The following is a 26,800-nucleotide window of genomic DNA, read 5'->3' on the forward strand; positions in this document are numbered from 1 at the left end:
GATATCTTAGAATTTTACTGCATGTGAAAGATATTTACCTCATTGCCATGAACAAGGTATATAGTAGGTATTCAACAAATACATTCACAGCTCAGAACCAGGGTCAAAAATTTTAGCTTATAAACTCCATATATTTTTGGAAGCCATAGTTTAAGTGTGAAGTATTTATTGGTGGGACCACTAGGGGGAGCAATGCAGTTCTCAGGTTCCCTTGTGATTCCATGTGTTCAGTGTCGCAGATTATTGCACATGATGTCATGGACTAGCGGATCTGCTGTTCCCAGCCCTTCCCTCTAACTCACTCCTGTCAATGAGAGAGAATGAGTCAACTGAAAAGTAAAAGAACACACACAAACTTTCAAAATATATTTTCCAAAGAATACCTGGACAAAGGTGTTCTGTAACAACCACTTTGCTCCAGTACGTCCTCGATCATGGTCTGAGAAGCAGTAAAAAGCATACAGAGGTAGAAGAGGTGGCGCGAACAGAGCTGATATGGGATATGAGGGGGATTCTTTTACAAACTGACCTGTAGCTGCTCGTAAGTGATCCCCTCCTGAAGGCTCGAGTAACCCAACTCCCCTGTTAAAAAAAAAAAAAAAAAAAAAAATTAAGGATGTTTTCACTTTTTTGTTGTTTTTTTGCACAAGACAGAACAAATGGTCACCAGGAGACCCTACCGGATGTCTCAGCTCTGTGCCTGCTAAGAGACTGGACCATGGAACACCATTTCCTGTTCGCTGATACCAAATCCACCATCTCTTGGCTTCCCTGAAGGACCTGTTTAGGTCACAATGTAGCAAGTGTTCTTATAACTAACATGGCTAACACATACCAAAAACTAGTTATGGCAAGATTACTTGCACAATGCTCAATTACTCGTTTCACTTGCTATTATGAACACTTTTCTTACACTTTGGTATAAGAAATGCAGTTAAAGAAAATGGTATGACAGGCCATACTTCATTAGTGAGATCAATATGTGTTTACCTTATTTAGCTCAATTTTCAGGTCAGATGGACTGCTGCCACACTGGAAGAGTGTTTTCTTAAAGCGCTCTACTGCACGACGCTGAAAAGTGTTTTCAGGTCCCGGTGGAAGCTGATAACATACAAACAAACAAACAAAAAAAAAAACAATTTAGACCACTGAAGTGGCTTTTTCAAACCAGAAACAATCTAGTGAAAGGTGTACGGTCTCACCTGAGTAATGAATATAATCTTATGGAGCAGTCCAAGAAGCCTAAGGTTAGGATCGTCGATTTGTCGAACCCTTCTGTGGGATACACAAATTCCTGCTGGTGCTGTGAGGAGCATTAGTAATTAGAGAGACAACTGTTTGTCAACACACTGTAGTGTGCAAACTGTCCAGAATGTAGATGTATTGTTAAATGTATTGTTAAAGTGGAGTTGGATTTCATCCATCTAACTAATTTCATGCAAGCTTTACAGTTTTATATTGTTTGACAATTGCATCATCACCCAGATTTTTAAACAAGGGCTCTTACCTGGTTGAGCTTTGGATTTCATAAAATCAAGTAATCCACTAAAACAAGTGAGAAAAGTAACAATCAATAATTCAATCAATAATTCATTATTAAACTTTATAAAAAACAAAACAAAACTAGACCTTAAGGCAATAGCTACCAGACCCTCATAAATAATCTTTTAGAGAATTTTAATAGAAGATTGATCCATAGAAGAATCAAGGATCCGTTTGCTTATTTGTGGAAACCCATGAACTTGTACTTACCCAGCTTGGGTTTGTTCATCAAATACTGAATAGCTGTCAGGGGACTTTGCTGAGTCTGAATCTTTCAGGAAAGAGTTTGATTAACTCCAGATGTTGGAGAAACCTTTCAGCATGTATATTCCTGTTTTGTAGAGGACTTACTTAGATTTGAGAGTATATTTGCCTGTGTTTGGACTGTACTCATGGCAGACCCAGCTGCTTTTGAGACATGACTTGATTCCTTATCTATGTAAAAATACGAAGGTTATATTTTTTTGACCATTAAGGGCACAGAAAAATAAACTTGTACTTTTTTAATTAGTTGCCTGTTGGGTCTATAACTGTCTAAAACCCCTAGTTAAAATTCAAATTATTGAGACAGAGGTATGTCCTGAAATTTGCAAAGTGCTTGTTTCCTTTACAGCTGCTGTTTTCTGACCTTGAGTATGGCTTTCCGTAGAGAAATGTAGGTCACTTCTCCCAGTCCGGAGACCATCTTGAATAACAAGTGAGTCTTTAAAGGCCTGAGAGACATGAATGACATGTGATGGAAGGATCCTCTCTCACAAAAGCAGGAGCAGCTTCACTTCTGGTGTACAACACACCGCTTCCAATCAATTCACAATTTTATATTATCAAGTCCAAAATTAATAAAAAATAAAGAGAAATCATAAAATAAATCAAAGCAGACAGACACAGCTTTCACAATGCTGAGTTAACACACACACCACTGAATTAACTGATTCATTAGTGTTTGGCTTGGCTTAAACACTGAGGATTTTGCTGTGTAAGGAGAATTATTCAGGGGCCAGCCAGTGTGTTGTCCTGTTCGGTGAGGCTACCCGAGGCATGGACGAAGGTGTGCGTGTGAGCTTCGTGCGGTTGTTTTCCAGGCAGTACTTTTGTGCACGCCTCCACTCCCGCTCCGCCCTCTTCTCAAGAGTGTTATAAGAGGTACTCAGGCCATCGAGAAAGCGCATAATCAGGTCACAGATTCTGGAGCTGACCTGCACGACGTCAGGACGCAAATCGGCATTGGGGGTCAGGCACCTGGCCAGTGAACCATAACAAGGGAATGTCAGCTGTTAACTACATTACACTACATGTGGAGAAACATGTACAGTAAAGACACTAATGCCATATAGTAGATGGCTGATTCGAGAATTGCAATAAATCAAATAATCATTAAACAAAGTTTTAATAAACAGTGAAGGTTTTTATTGGAATGTATAGGAATCTCACCATTTAATCATGTCTGTAACTCTTTCTGAGAAGGTGTCGTCTTCCACTGGCTCAAACTCTGCCTCCACTATCTAAAACAACCCACCAGGGCAAGGTTATAATAAACTGGTTATATTAAACTGTACAGGATAACAGCTGAAAGATGTCCTAAAAATACACATCTTTTAATCTTTATTGTATTGCTGCACAATACATCAATTTGTGGGTAAAAGTTGCCTTGTCAAATAAAGATGTTTTGCACCAAAGAGAGGGATAATAAAACTAAAGTGCATTAAACAAGTAGCTAGATATTAGTGCTGGGAGGATTCTATTAGCCCAAAGATTCTGGCTATTACTGCTTGGAACCTCTCAATTATTCTACCATCAAATGCCAAAATCAGCAAGGTTATATTAATTTATTAACATAACAGTTAGGTGAGTTTCAGTGTGTTTCTTTTTGTTTTTGGGTGGTTATTGGGGATAATTTGAGACTAATTTGGACAGCCCACTATAGGTGATTTGTAAATACTAGGCTTTGTTACCTTGGTAGCCAGGGAGAGCATATTGGTGCTATAGAATGGAGGTCTGAGAGCGACCATCTGGTACAAGACACAGCCCATAGCCCATACGTCTGCCTTCTCTCCATACGGCTCACTCTTTACAATCTCTGGACTAACAGAAAGGCATGTTCACTTACATTGCAGTCTGACAATAATTACATAGGTAACAGAATGGAGACTGGCGGAGATTACACAGCAGAATTACATGTTTATATTGCTAATGGGCCAGAAGGATCATTGTAAGTTATGTATGTAAGAACAACACAAACACAACACAAACCAGGAGTAGAGAATGGTCCCGACAACAGACATGAGCTTGCTGCTCTCTTCTTTCTGTTTTGCCAGACCAAAGTCAGCTGCAAACAACAAAATTGTGTTTTTGTGTGTGTTATATTATGCTATGCTAATGAAGTCAGCATTAATCAGGGAAGAAGTTTGTGTTTCACTGACTGATGGTGACTTTGTCTCTCTCCCCGAGCATGATGTTGCCTGGAGTGAGGTCTCTGTGGACAATCCTCTTCTCTTTGTGTAAGTATCTTAATGCAAGGCATATCTGTGGAAGTGTCAGTAAGTGAAGCTCCAGTCATTCAATCAAGCAGTGGAAATGTACATGTAGCTTAGGTTATAGCAGCATATAGTAGTGTTATATTACTGTCCGTACAACCAAGCTTGTGTGCTATAGCACAAGACTGAGAGAACATCACATATTTATAGTTCTACTTAGAACGTATTAATGGCATCTGATCATCTCTTGCAATAGCTAATAATCAAAACCTCACATTCAAAAAACTAAATTTGTAAAACAATGACCACAAAGTGCAGTGCAAGCCAAGTAACCCATTCACTTTCTATAGAGCAAAACACGTTTTTTGGGGTGCTTTCTGTGTTTCAATCATTTATACAAAATTTAAGGATATAAAATTCTTACAGCATATTCTGCCAAACAACTGTGTAATCTTAACACATTTTTCGACTATTCATAATATATTTCTAAAGCCACTCACTATGCGTGATGACATAACTTTTGTTTTAAGCACACGCTCCCTCAGGAAATCAAGAAAATGCTTTTGAATTTTCTAAGCCGTATAGTAGCAGCAGTCCCAGGGGAATTGTGTGTTTGTTTCTGTGTCTGTATGCGTATCTCAAAAGACTAATTAATTAGAGTGGCCAATCCCGTAGGCTAGGAAGTTAGCCAAATAATACATTTTTAGTTATCATAGAACTGTTAAACAGTGGTGAATGTGCTATGAGTCTTTTTCACACCATACACACCAGAACACACAGAAACATGCCACAAGAATTTATATTTTGCTCCATGGAAGTTGAATAGCATATCTAGTAATCAGAAGGTTGCTGGTTCAATCCCCACCACTGCCAAGTTGCCACTGTTGGGCCCCTGAGCAAGACCCTTAACCCTCAATTGCTCAAGTTGTACTCAGTCATAATTGTAAGTCACTCTGGTAAAAGTGTCAGCTAAATGCCTAAATGTAAATTCCATAAATTTAGGTTTCATACTGCACTTTGTAGACTTAAATTTGCCTCTATAAAGCTTAATTTCTCTAGAGTATTTTAGAGAATTCCAGAACAATGCAAAACAAGTCTCAGTGCTGGAAAGGACAGAAAGTTACAGATGATTTTCAGTTTAACCTGGATAAAAACATTCCACACTCTCTCTTCGGTGAATGTCTGCTGTTTTTCTTTGAGAGAGCTGAAGTGGTCAGCGAGTGGAGCCCCTTCTACAAGCTCCATTACAATATATAGCCGCTCACCTGATGAACATATGCATTCTAGTTAAACCCAAAAAACGTATCTACATAACAGGATTTTTTTAACAGCATTTTTTTCTGATTCAAAATAAATTGCATAAAAAACATAATAAAATTAAGGGGGATACTTACCTTCTATAAATGTCTTTAGGTACTTGACAATGTTTGGGTGTGCCATCTAAAAAGAAGCATAAAGCGTAATATTGTCAGTAATATTCAGAAATGTCCAATAAAGCACATGGATGTTTTGTGAGTATGCGGGAGCAATAAAAGCTATTGATGGGTTGATAATTATTCCTGCATACAGGCCTCAGACCATCAAGATCCTCCCACAAATTATGTAACCATCTCACAAAGACCATCTCACAAATAATGTGAGTATATTAAATCTAGACATTAAAACCTTTTTTTTTTTTCTTATTCTTGAGAGTGATTGTACAATATATGATATTCATTACCTGTTCTTTGATTATGGTAAGCTCCGACACAATTTTCTCAACATTGCTGTCTCTGGACTTCTTGTCATGTCCAAAAGCAGGGTTGTGGAGGTTGACTTCCTTTAGTGCTAGACAGTTCTGCACACCTTGTTTACGCACCTTTCAACAGAAACCCAACACATTGTGAGACAGGAATTTAATCTGGAAACCTTTACAACTTAATGATCATCATTCTATGCTAGACTGAACACCATTTTGAATGTAATGACGCCATGTTTACTCTGTAGAGATGTTTGTTTCAGTTTGGAAAACATAGCTCAGGCATGGCCAAAGGAAGGAGAATTATTAAAAGGTGGGGTTTTTTTTCCTTTACCTTGAAAACACTGCCAAAGGCTCCGCTGCCCAGATGGTGCAGAATGGAGTAGCCATTGATTATTTTAAGAGGTGTCCGGTTCTGGTTCACTGCCTCAATTTTCTCTCTCAGTCCATCCAGTTCTTCAGTCTACAGACCAGAATATATAAGTCTTATAAAGCATGAATGTGTGTCATTGATGGGTAAAGTGCATGGAGAGATTTGCCCCGCCAGCAAATACAAGGGCAAACATGCAGCAATTATGTCAGTGTGAGGAGAACAGAGCAGTGTGCTTGGGGACCTCGGGTCCACATTGCATTACCCCAGCAACCAGTGCAACTGCATTACGTTTTTAATAAAGGTCGCAACTGTAGTGAGTTTACCGAAAGCAGCGAGACTTTCTCCCGAAGTGGCTCATATGCGGTGATGTCTCTCACATAGTGCCCAACGTCGATGAACATCTCAAACAATTCGGGTGGGAAGAGACTGCACCAACCAATTAAAAGCTCAAATTCAGTGCATATTAAATAAAAAAATGCGATACACTTAAAAGGATTATATGTAATGCATATTATGTCTACCTTTTGAAAACGTGTCTGTTGCGTTTTATGCTGAAAAGGAACCGTAGGGCCCTGAAAGCATAACACTTAAACAGTACATATACAAATCAGTTGTATGAAATCTACACAAAGCAATGCTATTAAATATGCGTTATACTCTGAAAATCTGTCTGTAATTAATTATTTAAATACATCCATTGTACCTGTAGCGATGCTGCCTTTTGTCCAGTTGTGGAGCCATGGGGCAGTATCAGTTTGCTTATTATGTACACTCCATTCTCCTAGGACAGGGGAAGACAGAGGGACAGAAGGCAGTGGAGAAAAGCAACGTCGGGCTGAGCAGGCAGATGGAGAGGTAGGAGATGTTTTGGAGCAGTTTCAGGTACCTGCACCACGTGATGTGCCGCCGTGTCGTCCAGTGCCAGCTCCGTTATGGCTGCGCAGCACGCTGCCGATGCAACCGCAGGTCGTTGGGTGTACGGGAACCAGAGGCGTACGGCAAAAGTCAAGCAACTCAAATCCAAAGCAGTTCAACTCGAATCCAGGAACTCAAATGTTAAAAAGTGCTACTCACTTCTAGTAACTTAAAAATAAACCAGTGTTACTCGAATTTGGCCATCAAGTGCTACATACTTCAACAGGTTCCCTGCGCCACACCCTTCTGCTGGGGCAGGGAACAGCTCTAAAGCGTGCGAGACTGTGACCCCCAGCACCTGAAGTGGAGTGGGAGGGGTTAAGAGTGAGTGCTGGGCCTAGGCTCTCACCAGAGTGTAGGGCCACAGTGTTCTCCTCGGCTTCAGGCAGACTTATCTGCCCGGACAGGTGTTGCACATGCAAGCGGCCTGCGACGTTAGCACTGGACAACGTCTCTATGGACGAGCCATCAGACACGTATGTTCGCTCTCTGGGGAGGTACAGACAACCCTTGTCATATCATACACCTTGCAGGATTCTCCTATAATGGTATGTACAGTAAAGTCAGTTTGTTAGTTTGGTGTGGAAGAGTTGACCTCCACTGACCCCTGCAGGATGTGCAGCAGCTGCTGGACTCCGCCCCAGGCACAGATGTCTGCGCTGCTCTCTGGGTCCTGGCACAGCTGAACAAGGGCCCACGCTGTGCTCCACAGCAGCTTCAGGTGATCTGTGTGGAGCGCGCTCAGAAGCACAGGAACGCCCTCACTCTGACGCACCTGCTCCCGCACATACGGGATGGGACAGAGCAACCGCAGCAGCTCTGCACTCAGCCTGACATGTACGCATGCACACACACACACACACACACACACACACATACATACATTTATAAACTAGGAGATCAAGTTTGTTTAAGAAATTAAAATCAAAATTACATTTTGGAGCGATCTATTAAGCTTTTACCTTTTCGATAATGTTTCATGTTCTTGCAATATTTCAAGAAGATTCTCTGCAATAGACAGCTCTCCGATCTTCTCCTTGGCCTTAGTGCTGTGACACATATACCCATCAATGCGCAGCAATCTAATAATATTATGCATTTTGCACCAATCACATTCAAGAACACACCTGTCTGCTAGAGTGGTGAGGGCCAGAAGAGAGCCTAATAGCACATTAGTGTCTTGTGCAGAAAGAAGCTTTACTAGAGTCTGTAAATAAGAAAGCAAATTAGCATTGCAGAGAGATGGTGCTAAATTGGTGATAAATCAACAATGATAAAAGGCTTTCAAATTCACAGTATGTAACGACAAGTCTCATGTCTGTATTATATGGGTTTATTAGACTTATTATAATTGTTAATATTTTTGTGCTACCCTTAAAATAAATCGTGATAGACTAAAGAAAATTAAAGTGAAAAACTGACCTTATGAGCATCACATTCAATCATCCACTTTCTTTGTTCTTCTGTTGTGGAAAGTTTTTGACACATATCTGCAAGGAATGGAAGATAGATCAGATAAATCAAAGTTGCTTTAGTTTTTGACTTTTCACTATGTGACTGATGCTGTAGTTCATATATGTCTCACAAGTCATAGTGACCAGCTGTTCTCTTTCCATTGCTTGGTCTCCATTTTCCAGATAATATCTGGTGACTGACTCCATGTACTTAAAACAAAACAAATTAGTCACTAGTACAATCTCTCTAAAAAAAACTGTGTTACTATGTGTTATGGCACAGTTAAACACTAGCATGTCATAGTTTATAATTTACCTTTACCAGATGACTTAATCCATGTAGCTCATAGAATACTTTCTGAAAAGAAAAAAAAAAAAATTAATGAAACCAACACCTTGAATTAAAACAAAATAATATTTTTTTGCAGTGTTTTAATCGTTGGCCTTCTGAATAAACAGGTGATGTATAACCTTTTTTATACAGAGTATCATGACAAATAAAGATATGTTTACCTGGTAACGAGGCTCTCTTATTAACAATCTTAAACAGATGAGAACTCTCAGGATGCTTTCTGGTGAGGAGCGTTCCATCCACTCGCTGCAACATGATCGATGGTCAATGTAAAAAGGAAACAAATAAAATATTAGTGCACATTGACAAACAATGAACAAACAATTAAAGATAGGTGTTCTGTGACCAGACTGTAGATAAACCTGCAGCTGAGTCTGTTTTTGATCAAGGCAGTAAAGATATCCAGGAAGAAACCATGATGAGGGTGGCCACAGAAATGCCTTTTTTCTCTATACTTTTCACTGTTGTGAAGAAGCAACAGCAAAATAATAAATAAATAAATGATTATATATGATATATATATATATATATATATATATATATATATATATATATATATATATAAAAGAAAACAACACTTGATAAAACAATATTAGCAGGCACCTGAAGTTATCCAGCTCTAAAGCCTCACTGGATGAGTATTTCATACTTTTCTTTTCATTTCCATGACGCGACTTCTGAGGCTTCAGGGCTTCGACCTCGACCAACATGAAAATCAGTTAGCACATATGCTCCAGAGATGACAATTACTGCGCACTGCAGTGGTATAGGCCTCGTTATAATGACTGTACCTGTTGCTTAGAAATAGGGGCCGAGACAAATGAAAGAAGCCTCCTGAGATCAAGGAGCTCTCTGAAAATTGACACACAAAACTTTAGCACAGGTGAAAAACAATCTGACCAATGCTGAAGACTATAACTCAAAAAGCTTACTTTTCCTTAGCTTTCTGTCTTCCTGCTTGACTGTTTCGAGGAGGCATTTTGAAAGTGTCCAATTTTCCCTCATCCCTGCAGGTAAAACACTACAAATGTCATTACCTTCCACGTTAGTCAGTAAGTTAGTTTTAGCACTTTGCTAAACTGTAGAATTTCTCGTATAAATAAAATAAAATAAAAAATACTGAAATGTGTAAGATGTCCTTCGGTAAAAGTTCATAGGAAATTCATAGACAGTCCATCAAGTGTTCGCAGCGTAACGTTAGACAGAACACATCGAAACATTTGCACGCTTCCATGAAACATTTCTCTTGCCTGTTTTTATATAAAGTAATCAGCGGATGTGCCCCTCAAGGTCGCAACTTCTGTCGAGTTTGACAACAGCACAACAAAGACGAGCTCAAATCCGACGGCCTCGTACTTAACAGTCAACCACAACAAACCAATGACAGGAAGCGATGTTGGCGCTCGCCGAGTTACCATGGTTACGCATGACGCTTTATGGCGATAGTGGATGAAATTTAGCTCGTTGCTTTTTTTCCCCCTTTTCATTTTCTGAAGGCTTGTTCAAGATCTCTCTCTCTCTGTGTGTGTGCGCAGACACAGAAACGGGGCCATAAACCAGAACATGCTCTTTTTTGGCTCCGTCAGCCCAATAGTAACTACTGGCTTTACAATACTTTAGCACAAGCACATCAATTCGAGATGTACGTATAGACAAATGTAGTGGGAAACACAAAAACTCACAACCCGGTAACATTGTTTTGTTTTTTAACTATTCGAAAAAGCCACCCGAATAGCTTTAGTAATAGACCAGTTTCAACTTCATAGCTTATATATCATCTTATATACCGTATAAATATTTAACATTTAAAGCTGGAACTTACACATGACTTCTTAGATTATAGGCGGTTTCTTATAGATTATAGTTTCTGTTGCGTTTTATTTGGCCTACTTTTAGTTTAATTATTGTCTATATTGTAGATGAATTGATTGTCGTCACCTGCTTTGGTTGAATCCTAGTAGAAGGATCCCTCTTAAATAAGAGGGCTACCTTATTAAACTAGCTTTATCAGTCGTTATCAAACGTTATCTTTCAACAGCAATCACAGCATCTGGTACACTTTTCGAGGCAAGAGCTCCCTCTACTGCCAATGGCAGATACTGTGCGTTTTTTAAGAGCTAGGGTTATGTACAGTGGAACCGTAAAGGCAAATGTTCATGACAATGTTCTTCAGGTTTAAAGGAACACTACACACACAATCTATGTTAATTTGCCACAGACATCTGAAATGCCTATTGTTATAAATTAGAATATAGTGCAAAAGAGGTACCCCAATAAAAACATGCAAGTAAACAATGTTATACCAAAGAAAAGTTAGATGTGCACACATTCTATCCAAAAGCAAACAACTAAATGTAAATGAGATCACAATGAGACTCCTGGTTTTTAAAATTGATTAGAAAAAGGGTGTTTTAATGTAGTAGTGGGGCATAGCACCCTCTTAATGTTGCAAAACACATGAACTTTCAAAAACATTGTAGCATTGTAGCTGGGTTTTTTTGGGGGTGGGGATCAGTTAGTTATTCTTCTGGAAGCCAGTGGACAATAGGCATTCAGCTTCATTTTTGGAAACGTTTTAATTTTACATGGGGCTATACAACTCTCTTTGGCTGTTCTGTGACTTAGCCCTTTCTGACTGAGTGCTTCCTGAATGACAGGAAACTCATATCTAAAAAGCAGAGTTAACATGAGGCAGAAGTTTCTCTTTCCTGCAATCATTGTCTTTGTAGACCTTTCACATACTTACTGGCTCATCCCTTCTGTGCTTTTAACACATGCCTTCAGTGTTCTATTGATTTCTGCTGTGGGCAGCTGGATAATGCCATCCTAAAAATATTTACACAAATCTGTTTGACAAGGTATTTTTTTTACTCAAAATGTATAGTCATAAGCAAGTATAGGGTTAAATGAGGGGTTAATGCCCCACTTTTAAGGAAAAAGTCAAATTTAGAAGAGAAACAAGGTTATAACTTTTTTTTAATGTTATATAACAAGATGATGGTATTTTAGTAGCAAGTAAATGCAGCAAAATTAACATTTAAAATATTCAAGTCTTAAAGTCTATAGTTTTTATCAGTAATAATGTAATAATACATTAAAGGGCTTAAACACATACAAAATGTTCTCATGATGTAATGTAAATCAAAAATGATATTACAGAAGACCAACCCACGTCACTTAATGGATGAGATGTATGATAAGATGCATCAGTAAATATTTCTAGAGTACATTTGCTTCTAAATAATATGTTGAAAGGAAATCGTGACTGTTGTGGATAAATTTTCATGAATGTATTAGCCATGGCGTGACCGCCTTCGGGCTTTCAACAGAGGTCGACTGCAGCGGCAACGTCTGGTGAGACAGGCACCGTGTCTTGCATGGAGCTGCTCACTCGAGGACAGGATTCTCCATCTAGCGCCTGCACACTAAGTGGAGTAGGAAGAGAGATGGTCTTTATCCCCAATCTCCTAGCGAAGCCCCAGTCCATCATGTTGCCTGCTGCCCTTGAATCAACTAGATCGGATGCAGAGAGCTGGCGATGCTAAAGTTTTACCAGAACTGGTAGCTTGCACAGTGATGGGTCTAAAGTCACTCACCGACTGCTCGCCTTTTCTTCGGTTCAGGAGCTTGCCCCGCGTTCCTGCCACACCCAGCTGCATGGGCTCTGTGGGTTTTTCCCCTGGTACCGCGAGGGAATCGTTTTCTCGCTGTCTCAAACCCCAATGCAGTTGTCTGCGCCGCTCTTGTAGAAGGTGATCGTATGTAATCGCGAGGCGCACCACTTCGTTCATGGAGGAAGACTCTGGTTTGCATGCTAATTCCGCCTGCAGGTCCGCTTTCAGTCCGTGCACAAAGGCGTCCACCAAGGCTGGCTCGTTCCACTGAGTCCCAGCCGCTAGCATGCGGAACTCCATGGCGTAGTCCGCCGCGTTGCGGAGTGCCTGTCTCAGCCTGAGTAGCGACTGCCCCCAAACCTTCCCTTGGCGTGGGTGATAAACTGCGTTAAGCTCCTGAACGAAGCTGGTATAGTCAGTCAGTCACTCATAAGCGGGGAGGCATCATCCACGAGAGCGGCTCCCCAGACGTGGGCTTTCCCCGTGAGCCTGGAGACTACAAAAGCCACTTTGCCGTGGTTGGGCGGGGGGGGGGGGCGGGGGGGCTGATACAAAAAGAAAAGATTGCATTGCACGAGAAAGCCTTCACACCCTTCTGGGTCTCCTCCGTACGGCTCAGGGGTCGCTATGAGGCACTTCATCTTTTCCAGTATAGACAGGGAGATGGGAGGGGCATCTCGCTGCTCTGTGCCGGGAGTCAGGCTACTGACATGCTGCCCGAGACTCAGAACAAGGGAGCGTATCTCCCCCATCTCCTGCTGTTGCTGCTCCATAACCGCCTTCTGGGCAGCAAGCAGGGGGACCCATTCGGGGTTACTCACCTTGCTTCCCTTGGGCTGCACATTCTGTGATGGCGGCGGGTAGATGGAAGCAAGAGGCGGGTCAGCGGAAAGGTAATCTTTATTTTCCATCAGTAATCCAGAATGGGAACACAGGATCTCAAATACAAGGAGTAGAGGAGCTAGTCTTCCTCTAAACAATCAATTAAGCATAGTTCGGCTTGACGCAATAGGACCGCTAATGTGTAGCTCCGGCTCCTCGGATCTGGGGGTAAAAATAGAGCAGGGAGTGAATGGGAAATAAGTGAAAGCAATTAGCAATCAGAGTATTGTGAACGGGGCAGGTGCGATGAGTAGTCCCTAGCAGGGGTGGGTGTGTCTCCCATGCTAACTGGCTGACCAACCGTGACACATGGAGGCTTCAACATGCGCAGAAAAGGGCAGTGCTAAATTAATGTGAATGTAGTATGGATATGTGTGCTTGCAAAGCACAAACCATGTCTAAAAATAACAAGAGAAGAATTGATCTATTTCTTATACAACACTGCCCTGTTTTTATTAAGCCAGTGGACACAATAGGTATTCAACTTCATTTTTGGAACGTTTTAATTTTAACATGGGGCTATACAACTCTCTTTGGCTGTTCTGTGACTTAGCCCTTTCTGACTGAGTTCTTCCTGAATGACAGGAAACTCATATCTAAAAAGCAGAGTTAACGTGAGGCAGACGTTTCTCTTTCCTGCGATCATCGTCTTTGTAGACCTTTCACATACTTACTGGCTCATCTCTTCTGTGCTTTTAACACATGCCTTCAGTGTTCTATTGATTTCTGCTGTGGACAGCTGGATAATGCTATCCCAAAACAGATTTTCTGTGCAAATATTTTTGACATAAGGTATTTTTTACTCAAAATGTATAGTCATAAGCAAGTATAGGGTTAAATGAGGGTTAATGCCCCGCTTTTAAGGAAAAAGTCAAATTTAGAAGAGAAACAAGGTTATAAACATTTTTATTTTTTAATGTTATATAACAAGATGGTGGTATTTTAGTAGCAAGTAAATGCAGCAAAATTAACATTTAAAATATTCAAGTCTTAAAGTCTATAGTTTTTATCAGTAATAATGTAATAATACATTAAAGGGCTTAAACACATACAAAATGTTCTCATGATATAATGTAAAATCAAAAATGATATCACAGAAGACCAAACCCACCTCACTTAATGGATGAGATGTATGATAAGAGAAGATGTATCAGTAAATATTTCTGGAGTATATTTGCTTATAAATAATATGTTGAAAGGAAATCTGGTGACTTTTTTTTTTTGTTGTGGATAAATGATTTCATGAGCGTATTAGCCATGGAGGCTTCAACATGCACAGAAAAGGGCAGTGCTAAATTAATGTGAATGTTGTATGGATATGTGTGCTTGCAAAGCACAAACCATGTCTAAAAATAACAAGAGAAGAATTGATCCATTTCTTATACAACACTGCCCTGTTTTTATTATGAACTACTTGCCATATGCTTAGTGCATATAATTGGATCATGACAGAGAATGGCACCAGTATGGTCATGTATTGATCAAATCTCAAAAATAAAGTGTAAAGTCGTCTGAGCCACTAACCACATTTAGTTCAAAGAAATAGGAAGTCAGAACTATGACAGAGTTCAGGAAGTCAAATATCTATCATTAAGTGTTTTGTTTAAAGAAAGTAACCAAAGGACAGATCTTTGTCACCGAGAGTGTGGTGTCTACAGCAGACAAGGGTAAGAAACATCAGCACAACAACAACCACCACAATAATAATAATAATAATAATAATAATAATAATAATAATAATAATAATAATACTTTTTCATAAGTTAAAACACAGCTCAAATGCTTTACAAACGTTTTGCATGTAAGACATGAAAGTATAGCCTATATAATAAAAATAAATCTATTATATACAATGTATATAAAAATGAAGTTAAATAAAAGTACATATCAAATTCAAAAGTGCTTCAAAAAGCACTTTCCTTGCATATGTGATAGAGGATCTAATCATATTTTCTGTGGACACTATAGCAGGGGGTTCTGCTCATCAACAGAAGAACATTTTAAGAAACACAACAAAAACAAGCCCACATGGCTCATCTAACATAACTAAAAGGTAACTAAAAACCAACAGTAATGAGGAATTCCTAAAACCTAGTCTAAGATAATGCTGTTGACTGATGCTAATCCCCCAAAACAGGAACATGAAAACCACACTAGGCAAATAAGAAACTCAAGGCAAGATGCACTCAGACTTTATACAAGTGCGCTTTTACAGCTGTTTTGCACTGGTTAACGGAACACGCCATAGGTGCCAATATTGTTGTTTCACACTCGTCTTAAAATTAATTCAACACAATTTTTTTGTTCCATATTACTTGTTTAAAGCACCTTTTGCAGTAGTGACTGCCTTAACTCTTGCAAGCTTGGTGCACCTTTCTATTGGACGTTTCTCCAATTAATTAAAAAATAGAACATTTAATTAAACAATAAGCAATAATAAAAGATAAAGCAGATAAACACACCGAATTGATAAACAAATAATTTTATTAGATTGAGAAAAAATTATTTTTGATCTGTTTTTTGAACCTGGTGAGATTGTTCCAGCATTATACTGTATATGTGTTGGAAAACTGATCTAGGCTGAGGGTCTGAAATTCTAATGAAAAATGTGTAGACCTTGTTGTACTTGTGGTGGAAATTCAATGAAACGGGGAGTCAGATGTGGATAATAAGTAAAAAAGGTTTTAATAGAAAAGAAAGATTCCACAGAGTGTGGGGCTCACTACCAAGCGAAGCCCCGAGTATACAAAACGTTGCTTAATATACAATTCTGGCTGTATGCTCTGACCAATCAGCTTTAAGCGTTGCTTATCTCTTCAGGCCGGTTGGTAACGGTCTGCTTGGGTGTCGTTTCTTCTTTGCAGGCAGTGTAGTAAAACAAGATAGACAGTTCCTGTTTATCTGATCTATAGTCACACTCCCTTAATGTTCTTTGCTTACATAAACATTTTCCCTAGAGAACATGATACTACTGACTGTATGTGAATCACTAAAGCATATAGCATTTCCTTTACATACTGAAACCTGTTTGCAAAGCATGGTGGCAGCTCAGTGGTTAAGCTGTTTGTTTTTGGTGTTGTAATTAGAAGTTCACACCCCACCACCAAGCTGCAACTGTTTGGCCCCTGAGCAAAGTTATATTCGGTCTTAAATGTAAAGGAGTCCAAAAGAAGACTGTGAGAAAATAAACAAGAATATTTGGTTAATTTCATAAATATTTATATATCAGAAGTTCTAAAAATGTGAATGAAAGTTTACATAATTAGCTAAAGACATCATTCTAACAAACCATTTCTGTAGAATATGTAAAGAGATTTCATTACTTTTGAAAGCACTGACCTGGATAATATTACAGTAACATAAGTACTAACATAGTTTCTCATGAATGAGTATACCAAGAAATTTAGTACAGTGGACCTGTGTTCATATTGAATTAGAAATATAAACTGGGGGAAGTGTATCAATAGATACAGATTATTCAACTAAGATTGCTTAGTAGTGTTTTAGTGATTGCTTCTGTATCAACTGGGAAGAAGTTTGGTTTTCACCTGCATTACAGTGTCTTATAGAATATAGTTACAGAATGAAAGCAAGCACTCCGTCACTGAGATGCAAACTGAATTGGGTTGGGAATGGCTTAGAAAAAGAATCACCACCTGCCAGTACAAGCAGTATGTTCCAACTTCCACCATGTTTTTCCATCTTTTATCTAGGTTACAGTGTGCAGTAATGGACAGAGTGATTAAACTCTTTCTAACAGGTAAAGATCAACAGACCATGCTTTTACCTGTCTGTGAATGTGATGATGAATGTCCCATGTTATGCCCCACAGAGTAGAAAACTTACTCAGAATGTTCACTGTAGGTTATTGATATATTCATCAGTAGTCAGTAAAGGAGGACAGTGCGCAGTGAAACTCACAGACTGCATATCCCCTCATATCCGCAAGACTTTCTGTAAAAGCAGCAATGACCAACAGAGACAGAGTAAGCGTCCAGCAGGGTGGAGATAAGATGCAACTCAAGGATGGTAACAAGTTCAACATCAAAAAGTACAACAGTCTGTACTTCTTGAACATTGGACAATGTATTATAGAAAGTGCAAGGACGAGCTGAAGTTACAGGCCTACAGCAATGCTGACTAGGCAGCAGACAGGCGAGATAGTGTTTCAGTCTAAGTAAAACAGATGGTTTGATTTCATGGAAAACTAAGAAACAACCCACAGTTGCACAAATGTTAAGCTGAGTATATGGCCATTACTGCTACTGCACAGGTATATACCTCATTCAGTTACTTGCTGGACTTGATAGTGAACCTCGCCATATGACAATGAAAATCTACAAGGTTAATCAAGGTGCAATTGCATTAACACAAGAGCTTGTAAGCAGACAGAGGTGCAAGCACATTGATAAGTATAACTTTATCAGAGCTACGTTGAGTAATGAAAAAATTTCTTTGACATTTTATTTAACAGAAGAAATGGTCGCTGAAAGGGTATGTTTCCCAGTTCAGAAGCTGAGACCCCCCCTTTCAATTTGAGTCAAGTTGTTAAGGAGAATGTCGCCATCGTCACAATCCCTTGCGAGTGAATTATTTCTTGTCACCAATCTACTATCCAAAGTGCACGTCAACAAGCTGAATAAACTCTACACTCTGTCCTGTCTCCCAGCTTCACTCCTGAGCTGCTCATGTCGATGCTCGAAGGTGCGGGTGCCAAAATCCGTTACAGCCATCAAAGGAACCTGTGTGGTGGTGCCGTGCAGTACCACATCTCACACATATGCGACTTGGTACAAGTATCAGCGCTCTGGATACCCTCCAGTGTATTCTAAAGACACCAAAGATATAATAAATCAGTTTAGAGGAAGGACATCACTCCTGGGAAATGCTATGCAGGGAAACTGTAGCCTAAAGATTGACAATGTTCGCCAAGAGGATGGAGGAATAAGTGTGTATGTATGGATCAATCCTCACAGCATATATGGAGATTACACAGAGATAAAAGTCTGTGAGTACACAAGGAGAAACAATGTTCAAAACCTACACGCAGACAAGTTTATTAAGTAAATTTAATAAATAATTATGAAAATAATCATGACTTTGGCCCAGGTAATCATATTGACCACTGATTTTAACATTTGTATTTTTCATACAGTGGCACCTTCAGAGACTCGCATTTCTGTAGAAAGCACACAAGTGGAAGGAACGCTTTTCTCAGCCAAATGCACAGTCCGGCACTCCTGTCCAGTGTCTCCACCTCTGCTGGAATGGCTGGGCCTGTCTTCTGTTTCTAATGAGGTGACCACTACACAGGACTCGGGTGGCTTGTGGGTTTCTGTGGCACACGCTCAGTTCAATGCCAGCCGTCGAGACCATGGTAAAAGGGTCACATGCAGGAGAATGTCAGATGGAAACACTGCGACTGGTGATGCACTTAACATCTTATGTGAGTAAAGACTACGCTAATGTTTTCCTCATTTTATATTATCTAAACGTTTTGAAAAATGTAAATTAAATATCAGGTTGGGTGGTAGGGGGATTGATGAGAATAAATTTAATTCATCGTTAAAAATAAAACCACCTTAAAAATGCAAAAAAGAATGACAGAGCATTTCAAACCATCAAATGAACTGCTAAACTCTAATTGAGATAAACTCTGTATTGTATCCTTGCATAATCTAGTTTGTGGACTATATGAAAAGAGGCTTTATGAATATATATAGTTTATATTAAATTCATTTCTGCAGATGCCCCAACAAATGTGAACATACATACCAGTGGAACAACGCCTGTGGTTGAGGGTAGTAACATCTCATTAACATGTAGTAGTGACAGCAACCCTCCAGTGGCCAGCTATGAGTGGCGCATCATCCAAATGAATAGCACCATTAAGCACAAGACAAGAAGTTTATTGATTCAAGATGTCAGACGAGATATGAAAATCTCCTGCATTGCCGATAACTCCATCGGACTGGGTGAATCAGACCAACTGTCTCTGAATGTCCATTGTGAGTAGCTGGTGCATTTACTTTTTCAATATGCTTTGCTGCTATCACAGTTGACACCTGTTGAGCAAAGGCTGTCAAACAACAGTTCTTACAGGCCACATTATTACACTGATATATTCTTTAGATTATTTAACACAATAGATTCAATAAAATCTCAATATCAATTCCTTTATTTTGTACATCAGGTATGTTATGGGGAAGAAATCCCTAAATTGATGTGCGTCTGTTCTGAATTGTATTCTGACACCTCAGCCTCAAGGAATTATTACTCTATTTTATGTACTTTGGAATGACTCATGGTAAGAGATGATTAGACACATGGACCTGCTCAATCTACTTTCATATACTGTGTTAGAATTACTGCACATGTTTTAATCAAGGGAGGGTTGATTTATATCTTCGAGAGATAAGATGTGCATGTCCATAATCCATCAAGCATTCATAAAAGAGTCACTCTTGGCCAAGTGAACTGTTTGTTGACCATGGTCTTTGTTAACATCTCTCCAGAGACTCTCTGTGACTGTATTGTCACTATTCTGTCATACCAGAAGCTTCAGTACTTCCTGCCCCTTTAACTCTTTGTTAGTGGACTGGGTGTTACAATATATTCATACAGTCTTATAGTAACAGAGTTTGTAACTTAATCGTGCTGCTAAAGACATTTACATTTATGGCATTTAGCTAACTGAGAACAACCTGAGCAATTGAGGGTTAAGGGTTTTGCTCAGGGACCTAACAGTGGCAACTTGGCAGTCATGGGGCTTGAACCAGCAACCTTCCAACTATAAGTTAAGTACCTTAACCACTGGCTGTATGCACTCAATGCATGTCTATTATCTAAACGTTTTGAAAAATGTAAATTAAATATCAGTTTTGGGTGGTAGGGGGATTGATGAGAATAAATTTAATTCATCGTTAAAAATAAAACCACCTTAAAAATGCAACAAAGAATGCCAGAGCATTTCAAACCATCAAATGAACTGCTAAACTCCAATTGAGATAAACTCTGCATTGTATCCTTGCATAATCTAGTTTGTGGACTATATGAAATAAGGCTTTATGAATATATATAGTTTATATTAAATTCATTTCTGCAGATGCCCCAACAAATGTGAACATACATACCAGTGGAAGAACGCCTGTGGTTGAGGGTAGTAACATCTCATTAACATGTAGTAGTGACAGCAACCCTCCAGTGGCCAGCTATGAGTGGCGCATCATCCAAATGAATAGCACCATTAAGCACAAGACAAGAAGTTTGTTGCTTCAAGATGTCAGACGAGATATGAAAATCTCCTGCATTGCCCATAACTCCATCGGACTGGGTGAATCAGACCAACTGTCTCTGAATGTCCATTGTGAGTAGCTGGTGCATTTACTTTTTCAACATGCTTTGCTGCTATCACAGTTGACACCTGTTGAGCAAAGGCTGTCAAACAACAGTTCTTACAGGCCACATTATTACACTGATATATTCTTTAGATTATTTAACACAATAGATTCAATAAAATCTCAATATCAATTCCTTTATTTTGTACATCAGGTATGTTATGGGGAAGAAATCCCTAAATTGATGTGTGTCTGTTCTGAATTGTAGTCTGACACCTCAACCTCAGGGAATTATTACTCTATTTTACGTACTTTGGAATGACTCATGGTAAGAGATGATTGGATACATGGACCTGCTCAATCTACTCTCATATACTGAGTTAGAATTACTGCACATGTTTTAATCATGGGAGGGTTGATTTATATCTTCGAGAGATAAGATGTGCATGTCCATAATCCATCAAGCATTCATACAAGAGTCACTCTTGGTCAAGTGAACTGTTTGTTGACCGTGGTCTTTGTTAACATCTCTCCAGAGACTCTCTGTGACTGCACTGTCACTATTGTGTCATACCAGAAGCTTCAGTACTTCCTGCCCCTTTAACTCTTTGTTAGTGTACTGGGTGTTACAATATATTCATACATTCTTATAGTAACAGAGTTTGTTACTTAATCGTGCTGCTAAAGACATTTACATTTATGCCATTTAGCTGACTGAGTACAACCTGAGCAACTGAGGGTTAAGGGTTTTGCTCAGGGACCCAACAGTGGCAACTTGGCAGTCATGGGGCTTGAACCAGCAACCTTCCAATTATAAGTCAAGTACCTTAACCACTGGCTGTATGCACTCAATGCACATCTAAACAGATCTGAAAATGAATGCCCCAGAAACACAATTTATATGTGAGGGACATTTCGCTTTGAGATTATAAGGGAGTCATGAACGTCTCTCGCAAGTGATTTTTTGTGGCACCATAATTCTTTGTCCTTCTAGAGTTAGACTGTGGCTGTAATAACACCACTGTGTCATGCAAACCTTCACTGCCTCTTGCCCCTTTAAACGTGGGATATTGGGTTGGGTGCCACAGCAGTAAGATTTTGTGATTGTGTTGCTGATGACTTCGTCTCCGTGTCTCAGTCCCTCCCACCATCCTGCCAGACTCAGCCTGCTGCGAGAGGGAAGGATCTCTGCACTGCATGTGCTGGGTGGAGGCGGAGCCAAATGCCAGCATCTCCTGGACTGTTGATGGAAGAAGTGCTCTCCTTCCTCACTTCAACATGACAAATAACTGTACGGGAAGGACCACAGTGTCAGTGATGACAGGGCCACCGGGCCACTTTGTAACTTGTGAGGCAGCAAACTACTTGGGCAATGACACTTACCAGATGTCTGGCTTTCCACAGCTGGCACAAGGTACTGGATACTTCTCACTTGTGTGTAGGGGAAACCGCAGAAGGACATTGCTGCTTGTTCTTAAGTCATTTCCTCCATTCTTTCCAGGCACTGTTGGATTTTACTATTTCATTCTGGCGGCCATAGTTTTCATCTTCCTTGGAATTGTTATAGTTGTCCACAGAAGACTGAAAAAGAGGTAGTTTTGTATGATTCATTTATACAGTCACAATTACATTTATCTGGTGTCTTAGTACTGGGATAAATTTAAAACCAGCAGCATCCCTTAATGGAACAGTAGATATAAGGAGAAAGGAACAATAAACCTTTTAAGGTCTATTGTTACCTTTTTTCTTTTTTAATAGACCAGATTTCTGTCTCACATATTTATAGTCTGTTTGCTCTTCAATCTGTACATACTGATTTAATTTCAGACATGAAAACTCAGGAGGAGCTAAAAATACAAGTTCAGAGAACCCAACCCAGTGTAGGTAAGTCCAAAAGCTCCTCTGCAGTCATGTTTGTAATCATTTTAATATGGAAATGACTCATTCTGGGTTGAACTGTAGCAAAGGAAAATATGCACTTCAGTCACACAAAAGTCTTATTACCTAGAAATAGTGTGGACACAATCTTTATGGCCATATTTTTTTCCTTGAATAATCTGAATATTTGTTGAATTCAGAAACAAGTTGTATATTTGAATACAAAAACACCCAGAGGAATCTGCCCCTTCAAGGAAAACTTTTCTGAACGTTCATAGTTTTCTGTCATTTTGATCATTAAAAAATCTACAAATATGAACTTAGACACTCTAAATAATGTGAAAAACAATCGAATTCATCAGATTATAAACAAATCTTATTTAAACAGTTAAATTAATTGTCTCTTGATTAATCTACTGAATGTATTCAGATGCTTCACTACTGCTCCATCGTCTACTACTAGGCCTCAGTCCTCCACTGACCTGCCCACTTTAGACTCTAATTCCAGTTAGACTGTACACAAAAATGAATTAATCTATTTACTTTTCAAATTAATTCAACTAGAGAATATTAACATTTTCATTTAACCTCGATTTGATTTGCAAATGAATAATGTAAGAAGTAATTGCTTCATGCAAATGTATTGTTCTAACATCTTTCAACTGTGTATATGTACAATAACAGTACATATATTTTAAGTTATTACAATACTTAATTTTAATATGTTGTAGATGTTTTTTTCTAAGGAACACTGTTTTGTTTATTTAGGCAGAACATAGAGACAAGTGGAACCCAGACCAATACCCAACAGATGATGAGCAATCATTTGTACAACTTTGATATTATCTATGCAAATACTGCATGTGGTGGGAATATTTACAATAACTCCATGGTGACTTCACAGGCTCCTGAGGTAGCAACAGCACACTGTCCAATAAAGACAATGCAATGTTAGTACAGTTAGTAATGTAGTGGTTTCTCAGTTCCAGTGCTGGGCCATCTGCCATGTTCTCTCTGCTCCAACTGATTTCTAAACTCATCATCTAATTATTAGCCCTTTCATAGTCTGAATCAGGTGGGCTGGGGCAGAGAAAATACACACATTCAGAGCAGGGTGCCCCCCATATCTGGAACTGATGAACTCTAGTAATGAAGAAATTAGTGTTCCTCACATTCAACCCTGGAGAGTAAAAGCACTGTGTAGTTTACAGTTGACCCTTATCAGATGCATCTATTAATTTTAAGTTTACTATTAAGTTTATCTTGTATGTATTAAGAACAGAGTCATGATGTTTTTTGTTTGATTGTTTGTTTCTTAGGATGACATGTCCAATATCTACCTGAACGAATGATACTCTGCAAATATCTTGATGGCCTCAGCTGTCCATTTCTTCAGTACTCTTCAACCCAAAATGTTCAGAAATAGAATTGAGGTTTTTTGACTCTGGCAATTTTGAGCTCTAACTCTGCCTGATCTTACATCAATTTCTGTTGAACTTTACTGTTGCAAGGTTAGGATGGATGGCAAACTTCTGGTCTTTTTTCTCTTTCTGTATCTCCCTTGGAGAAGGTTGTTGGAAAGATGAGTGCAACACAGAGGGATGTTAGCCAGCTATCAGAACTGCAGAAAGGTGTAAGATACTTGAAGCTACCTGAGAGGTATAACAAGCTGTCCATAAATAAGGCCTTGGAGACTGCCAAGCAAATATTACCAGCTCTGGCTGCCCACCTGAAGAGGTAGAGAAAAGTAAAAGCCAGGAGAATAAACAGCTTCTCCCACAAGCCAAGTGTACTCTCTGTGGCAGGCTAAGAGCCTAAGAACAGACCCACCAAAGCTGGAAATTGAACAATATTGGAAAAGCGTGTGTGTGTATGTATGTGTGTGTGTGTGTGTGTATATATATATATATAAAAAAATTTCCCAATACACCCCTGTTTTCTTTTTCCTCAGTTTGGACAGAGCACTCTCAAACCATTTCACTGCGAGTTATACTGTGTATGACTATGTATGTGACAAACTTGAAACTTGAAAACTTGAAACTATGTATGTCGCACCTGACATGGACTTGGGCAGTAGACCCGGGGGTGAGTGGAGATGTGCACAGCATGGACTGCCATGTTTCTCTCTTCAGTCCTTATTTAGTTAAAAATTTAATTGTGGTAAATATTTGAAAATGGTGAATTTGTATATGGTATGTTTGATTTCAGCAGTTTGTCTTTTTTCTTAGTTTGCTTAGATGTGTTGCCTTCGTCGTGTGTCATTTTGGTCTCCCCCTTCATTTTCCATTTGTTCTTAAAATGAGCAGTTCAATTTCATTTCTGCTTTTTTTTTTTATAGTGTTCACATCAGACAGTTGCTGTTTTGAGCAGAAATGGCATTCTGTGGCCCTTCTTCTGTACCAATGATACAATGTTGACTGGACTGTTGAATTATGTCTTGCTAGTTTGAAACTGATGCTGTTCAGAGTACCTTGTCTGAAATGTCTGCTTGGTACTAGTGTTTCTCTTAAATTGTGGTGCCAAATATTTTTCTGTTTTCCTGGTTACACTACCCCATACCATCAAATCTAAACCACAGCTCCATATCCTGGCAAGAATACAACTTAACTAAATTTCATCTTGGATAATCTTTTAAATTTTATATGGGGCTATACAACTCACTCTGGCTGTGCTGTGATGTAATCCTTTCTGACTGAGTTCTTCCTGAATGACAGGAAACTCCTTTCCAAAAGGCAGAGTTACTGTAAGGCAGAAGTTTCTCTTTCGTGAGATCATCGTTGTAGACCTTTTCCACTGCTTTAAGACTTCCGATACTTACTGGCTCATCTTTTCTGTGCTTTTATCACATGGCTTCAGTGTTCTATTGTTTTCTGCTATGGACAGCTGGACACTGGTGTCTCAAAACAGATTTTCTGTGAATATTTTTTGATGTAAGACATTTTTACATTAAAAAAAATGAATTGCAGCATGACAGAAACTGGCACTAATATGGTCATGCAGAGATTAAATGTCAAAGATAAAATGAAGTCTCCTGAGGTGATAATGTTTAATTGAAGGAAAGAGGAAGTCAGAAATATGAGAGTGTGTTCAAATCAGGAAGTCAGAAATGGCTTTCGTTAGTGTTTTCTATAAAGAACATGACCAAAGGACTGGTATTTATTTGCCAGCGCGTGTGGTGTCTACATGAAGGAAGGTAAGAAACATCAACACAACAAAAAACACTACAATAATAATAATAATAATATAAAAATACTAATAAGAAGAATGATATTTCATACATTAAAAATGCAGAAGTAGTGCATTTGTGCAAGTATATATATCTATATATAAACCAAAAACCTGGTTTTACTATTTAGAGCTACAAAAAGCAATTTCCCTGCATATGTGATAAAGGATCTGATGAGATTTTCTGTGGACACTATAGCAGGGGGATTCTGCTTATTAACAGAAAAACAACAAAAACAGAAGCCCACATGGCTCAGCTAACATAACTAAAAGGTAACTAAAAACCAACAGTAATGAGGAATTCCTAAAACCTAGTCTAAGCTAATGCTGTTGACTGATGCTTAATCCCCCAAAACAGGAACATGAAAACCACACTAGGCAAATAAGAAACTCAAGGCAAGATTCATTAGATTTTATGCAAGTGAGCTTTTACAGCTGTTCTGTACTGGGCAAGGGAACACACCATAGTTACTAATATTGGTATGTTTCGCATTCATCTTTAAATTATTTCAACACAATTTTTTGGTTCCATAGTATTTGTTTAAGCACCTTTTGCAGCAGTGATTGCCTTAACGCTTGCAAGCTTGATGCACCTTTCTGTTGGAAGTTTCTCCAATTAATTAAAAAATAGAACATTTAATTAAACAATAAGGAATAATAAAAGCAGATAAACACACCGAATTGATATACAAATAACTTTTTTAGATTGAGAAAAAATTATTTTTGATCTGTTTTTTTGATCCAGCATTATACTGTATATGTGTTGGAAAACTGATCTAGGCTGAGGGTCTGAAATTCTAATGAAAAATGTGTAGACCTTGTTGTACTGAAACCTGTTTGCAAAGCATGGTGGCAGCTCAGTGGTTAAGCTGTTTGTTTTTGGTCTTGTAATTAAAAGGTCACACCCCACCACCAAGCTGCAACTGTTCGGCCACTGAGCAAAGTTATATTCGGTCTTAAATGTAAAGGAGTCCAAAAGAAGACTGTGAGAAAATAAACAGGAATATTTGGTTAAT

General features: G+C 38.9%; 2 protein-coding genes across 8 annotated transcripts in view; one reads left to right on the top strand and one right to left on the bottom strand.

The window, feature by feature from the left end:
* The window catches only part of nek10 (NIMA-related kinase 10), a 13,736-nt gene extending 764 nt beyond the window's left edge, over nt 1-12,972 (bottom strand). The window contains exons 1-37 of one of the 3 annotated variants that reach the window (XM_035526111.1): nt 12,445-12,972; nt 11,595-11,674; nt 9,781-9,855; nt 9,640-9,700; nt 9,452-9,546; nt 9,211-9,309; nt 9,010-9,094; nt 8,813-8,854; nt 8,628-8,706; nt 8,465-8,532; nt 8,170-8,249; nt 8,005-8,091; nt 7,648-7,872; nt 7,392-7,531; nt 7,014-7,063; nt 6,831-6,908; nt 6,649-6,713; nt 6,451-6,553; nt 6,089-6,217; nt 5,737-5,874; nt 5,411-5,456; nt 5,160-5,281; nt 3,963-4,065; nt 3,793-3,868; nt 3,495-3,624; nt 2,974-3,044; nt 2,574-2,781; nt 2,171-2,255; nt 1,894-1,977; nt 1,753-1,813; nt 1,508-1,545; nt 1,203-1,303; nt 991-1,101; nt 681-780; nt 530-582; nt 384-439; nt 1-304 (exon numbers count right to left, since the gene is read on the bottom strand). The exon at nt 1-304 is cut by the window's left edge and continues 764 nt beyond it. In XM_035526111.1, coding sequence (XP_035382004.1) covers nt 256-304; nt 384-439; nt 530-582; nt 681-780; nt 991-1,101; nt 1,203-1,303; nt 1,508-1,545; nt 1,753-1,813; nt 1,894-1,977; nt 2,171-2,255; nt 2,574-2,781; nt 2,974-3,044; nt 3,495-3,624; nt 3,793-3,868; nt 3,963-4,065; nt 5,160-5,281; nt 5,411-5,456; nt 5,737-5,874; nt 6,089-6,217; nt 6,451-6,553; nt 6,649-6,713; nt 6,831-6,908; nt 7,014-7,063; nt 7,392-7,531; nt 7,648-7,872; nt 8,005-8,091; nt 8,170-8,249; nt 8,465-8,532; nt 8,628-8,706; nt 8,813-8,854; nt 9,010-9,094; nt 9,211-9,309; nt 9,452-9,546; nt 9,640-9,700; nt 9,781-9,855; nt 11,595-11,674; nt 12,445-12,762 — 3,591 coding nt within the window. In that variant the 5' untranslated portion in view covers nt 12,763-12,972 and the 3' untranslated portion in view covers nt 1-255. Of the gene's footprint in view, nt 305-383; nt 440-529; nt 583-680; nt 781-990; nt 1,102-1,202; nt 1,304-1,507; nt 1,546-1,752; nt 1,814-1,893; nt 1,978-2,170; nt 2,256-2,573; nt 2,782-2,973; nt 3,045-3,494; nt 3,625-3,792; nt 3,869-3,962; nt 4,066-5,159; nt 5,282-5,410; nt 5,457-5,736; nt 5,875-6,088; nt 6,218-6,450; nt 6,554-6,648; nt 6,714-6,830; nt 6,909-7,013; nt 7,076-7,391; nt 7,532-7,647; nt 7,873-8,004; nt 8,092-8,169; nt 8,250-8,464; nt 8,533-8,627; nt 8,707-8,812; nt 8,855-9,009; nt 9,095-9,210; nt 9,310-9,451; nt 9,547-9,639; nt 9,701-9,780; nt 9,856-10,098; nt 10,163-11,594; nt 11,675-12,444 lie in introns of those variants that run through there. The other 2 variants (XM_027012268.2, XM_027012269.2) reach the window with 2 other exon arrangements.
* A 33-nt stretch (nt 12,973-13,005) lies between these two features.
* LOC113569304 (B-cell receptor CD22-like) overlaps nt 13,006-26,800 on the top strand; it is a 574,889-nt gene continuing 561,094 nt past the window's right edge. The window contains exons 1-7 of one of the 5 annotated variants that reach the window (XM_035526114.1): nt 14,765-15,011; nt 15,313-15,397; nt 17,058-17,104; nt 18,014-18,352; nt 18,500-18,790; nt 19,092-19,352; nt 20,450-20,710. In XM_035526114.1, coding sequence (XP_035382007.1) covers nt 17,074-17,104; nt 18,014-18,352; nt 18,500-18,790; nt 19,092-19,352; nt 20,450-20,710 — 1,183 coding nt within the window. In that variant the 5' untranslated portion in view covers nt 14,765-15,011; nt 15,313-15,397; nt 17,058-17,073. Of the gene's footprint in view, nt 13,356-14,764; nt 15,012-15,312; nt 15,398-17,057; nt 17,105-18,013; nt 18,353-18,499; nt 18,791-19,091; nt 19,353-20,449; nt 20,711-26,800 lie in introns of those variants that run through there. The other 4 variants (XM_035526117.1, XM_035526113.1, XM_035526116.1 and 1 more) reach the window with 4 other exon arrangements.

This window comes from Electrophorus electricus, chromosome 5 (assembly GCF_013358815.1).
Source record: "Electrophorus electricus isolate fEleEle1 chromosome 5, fEleEle1.pri, whole genome shotgun sequence".
Lineage (NCBI taxonomy): Eukaryota > Metazoa > Chordata > Actinopteri > Gymnotiformes > Gymnotidae > Electrophorus > Electrophorus electricus.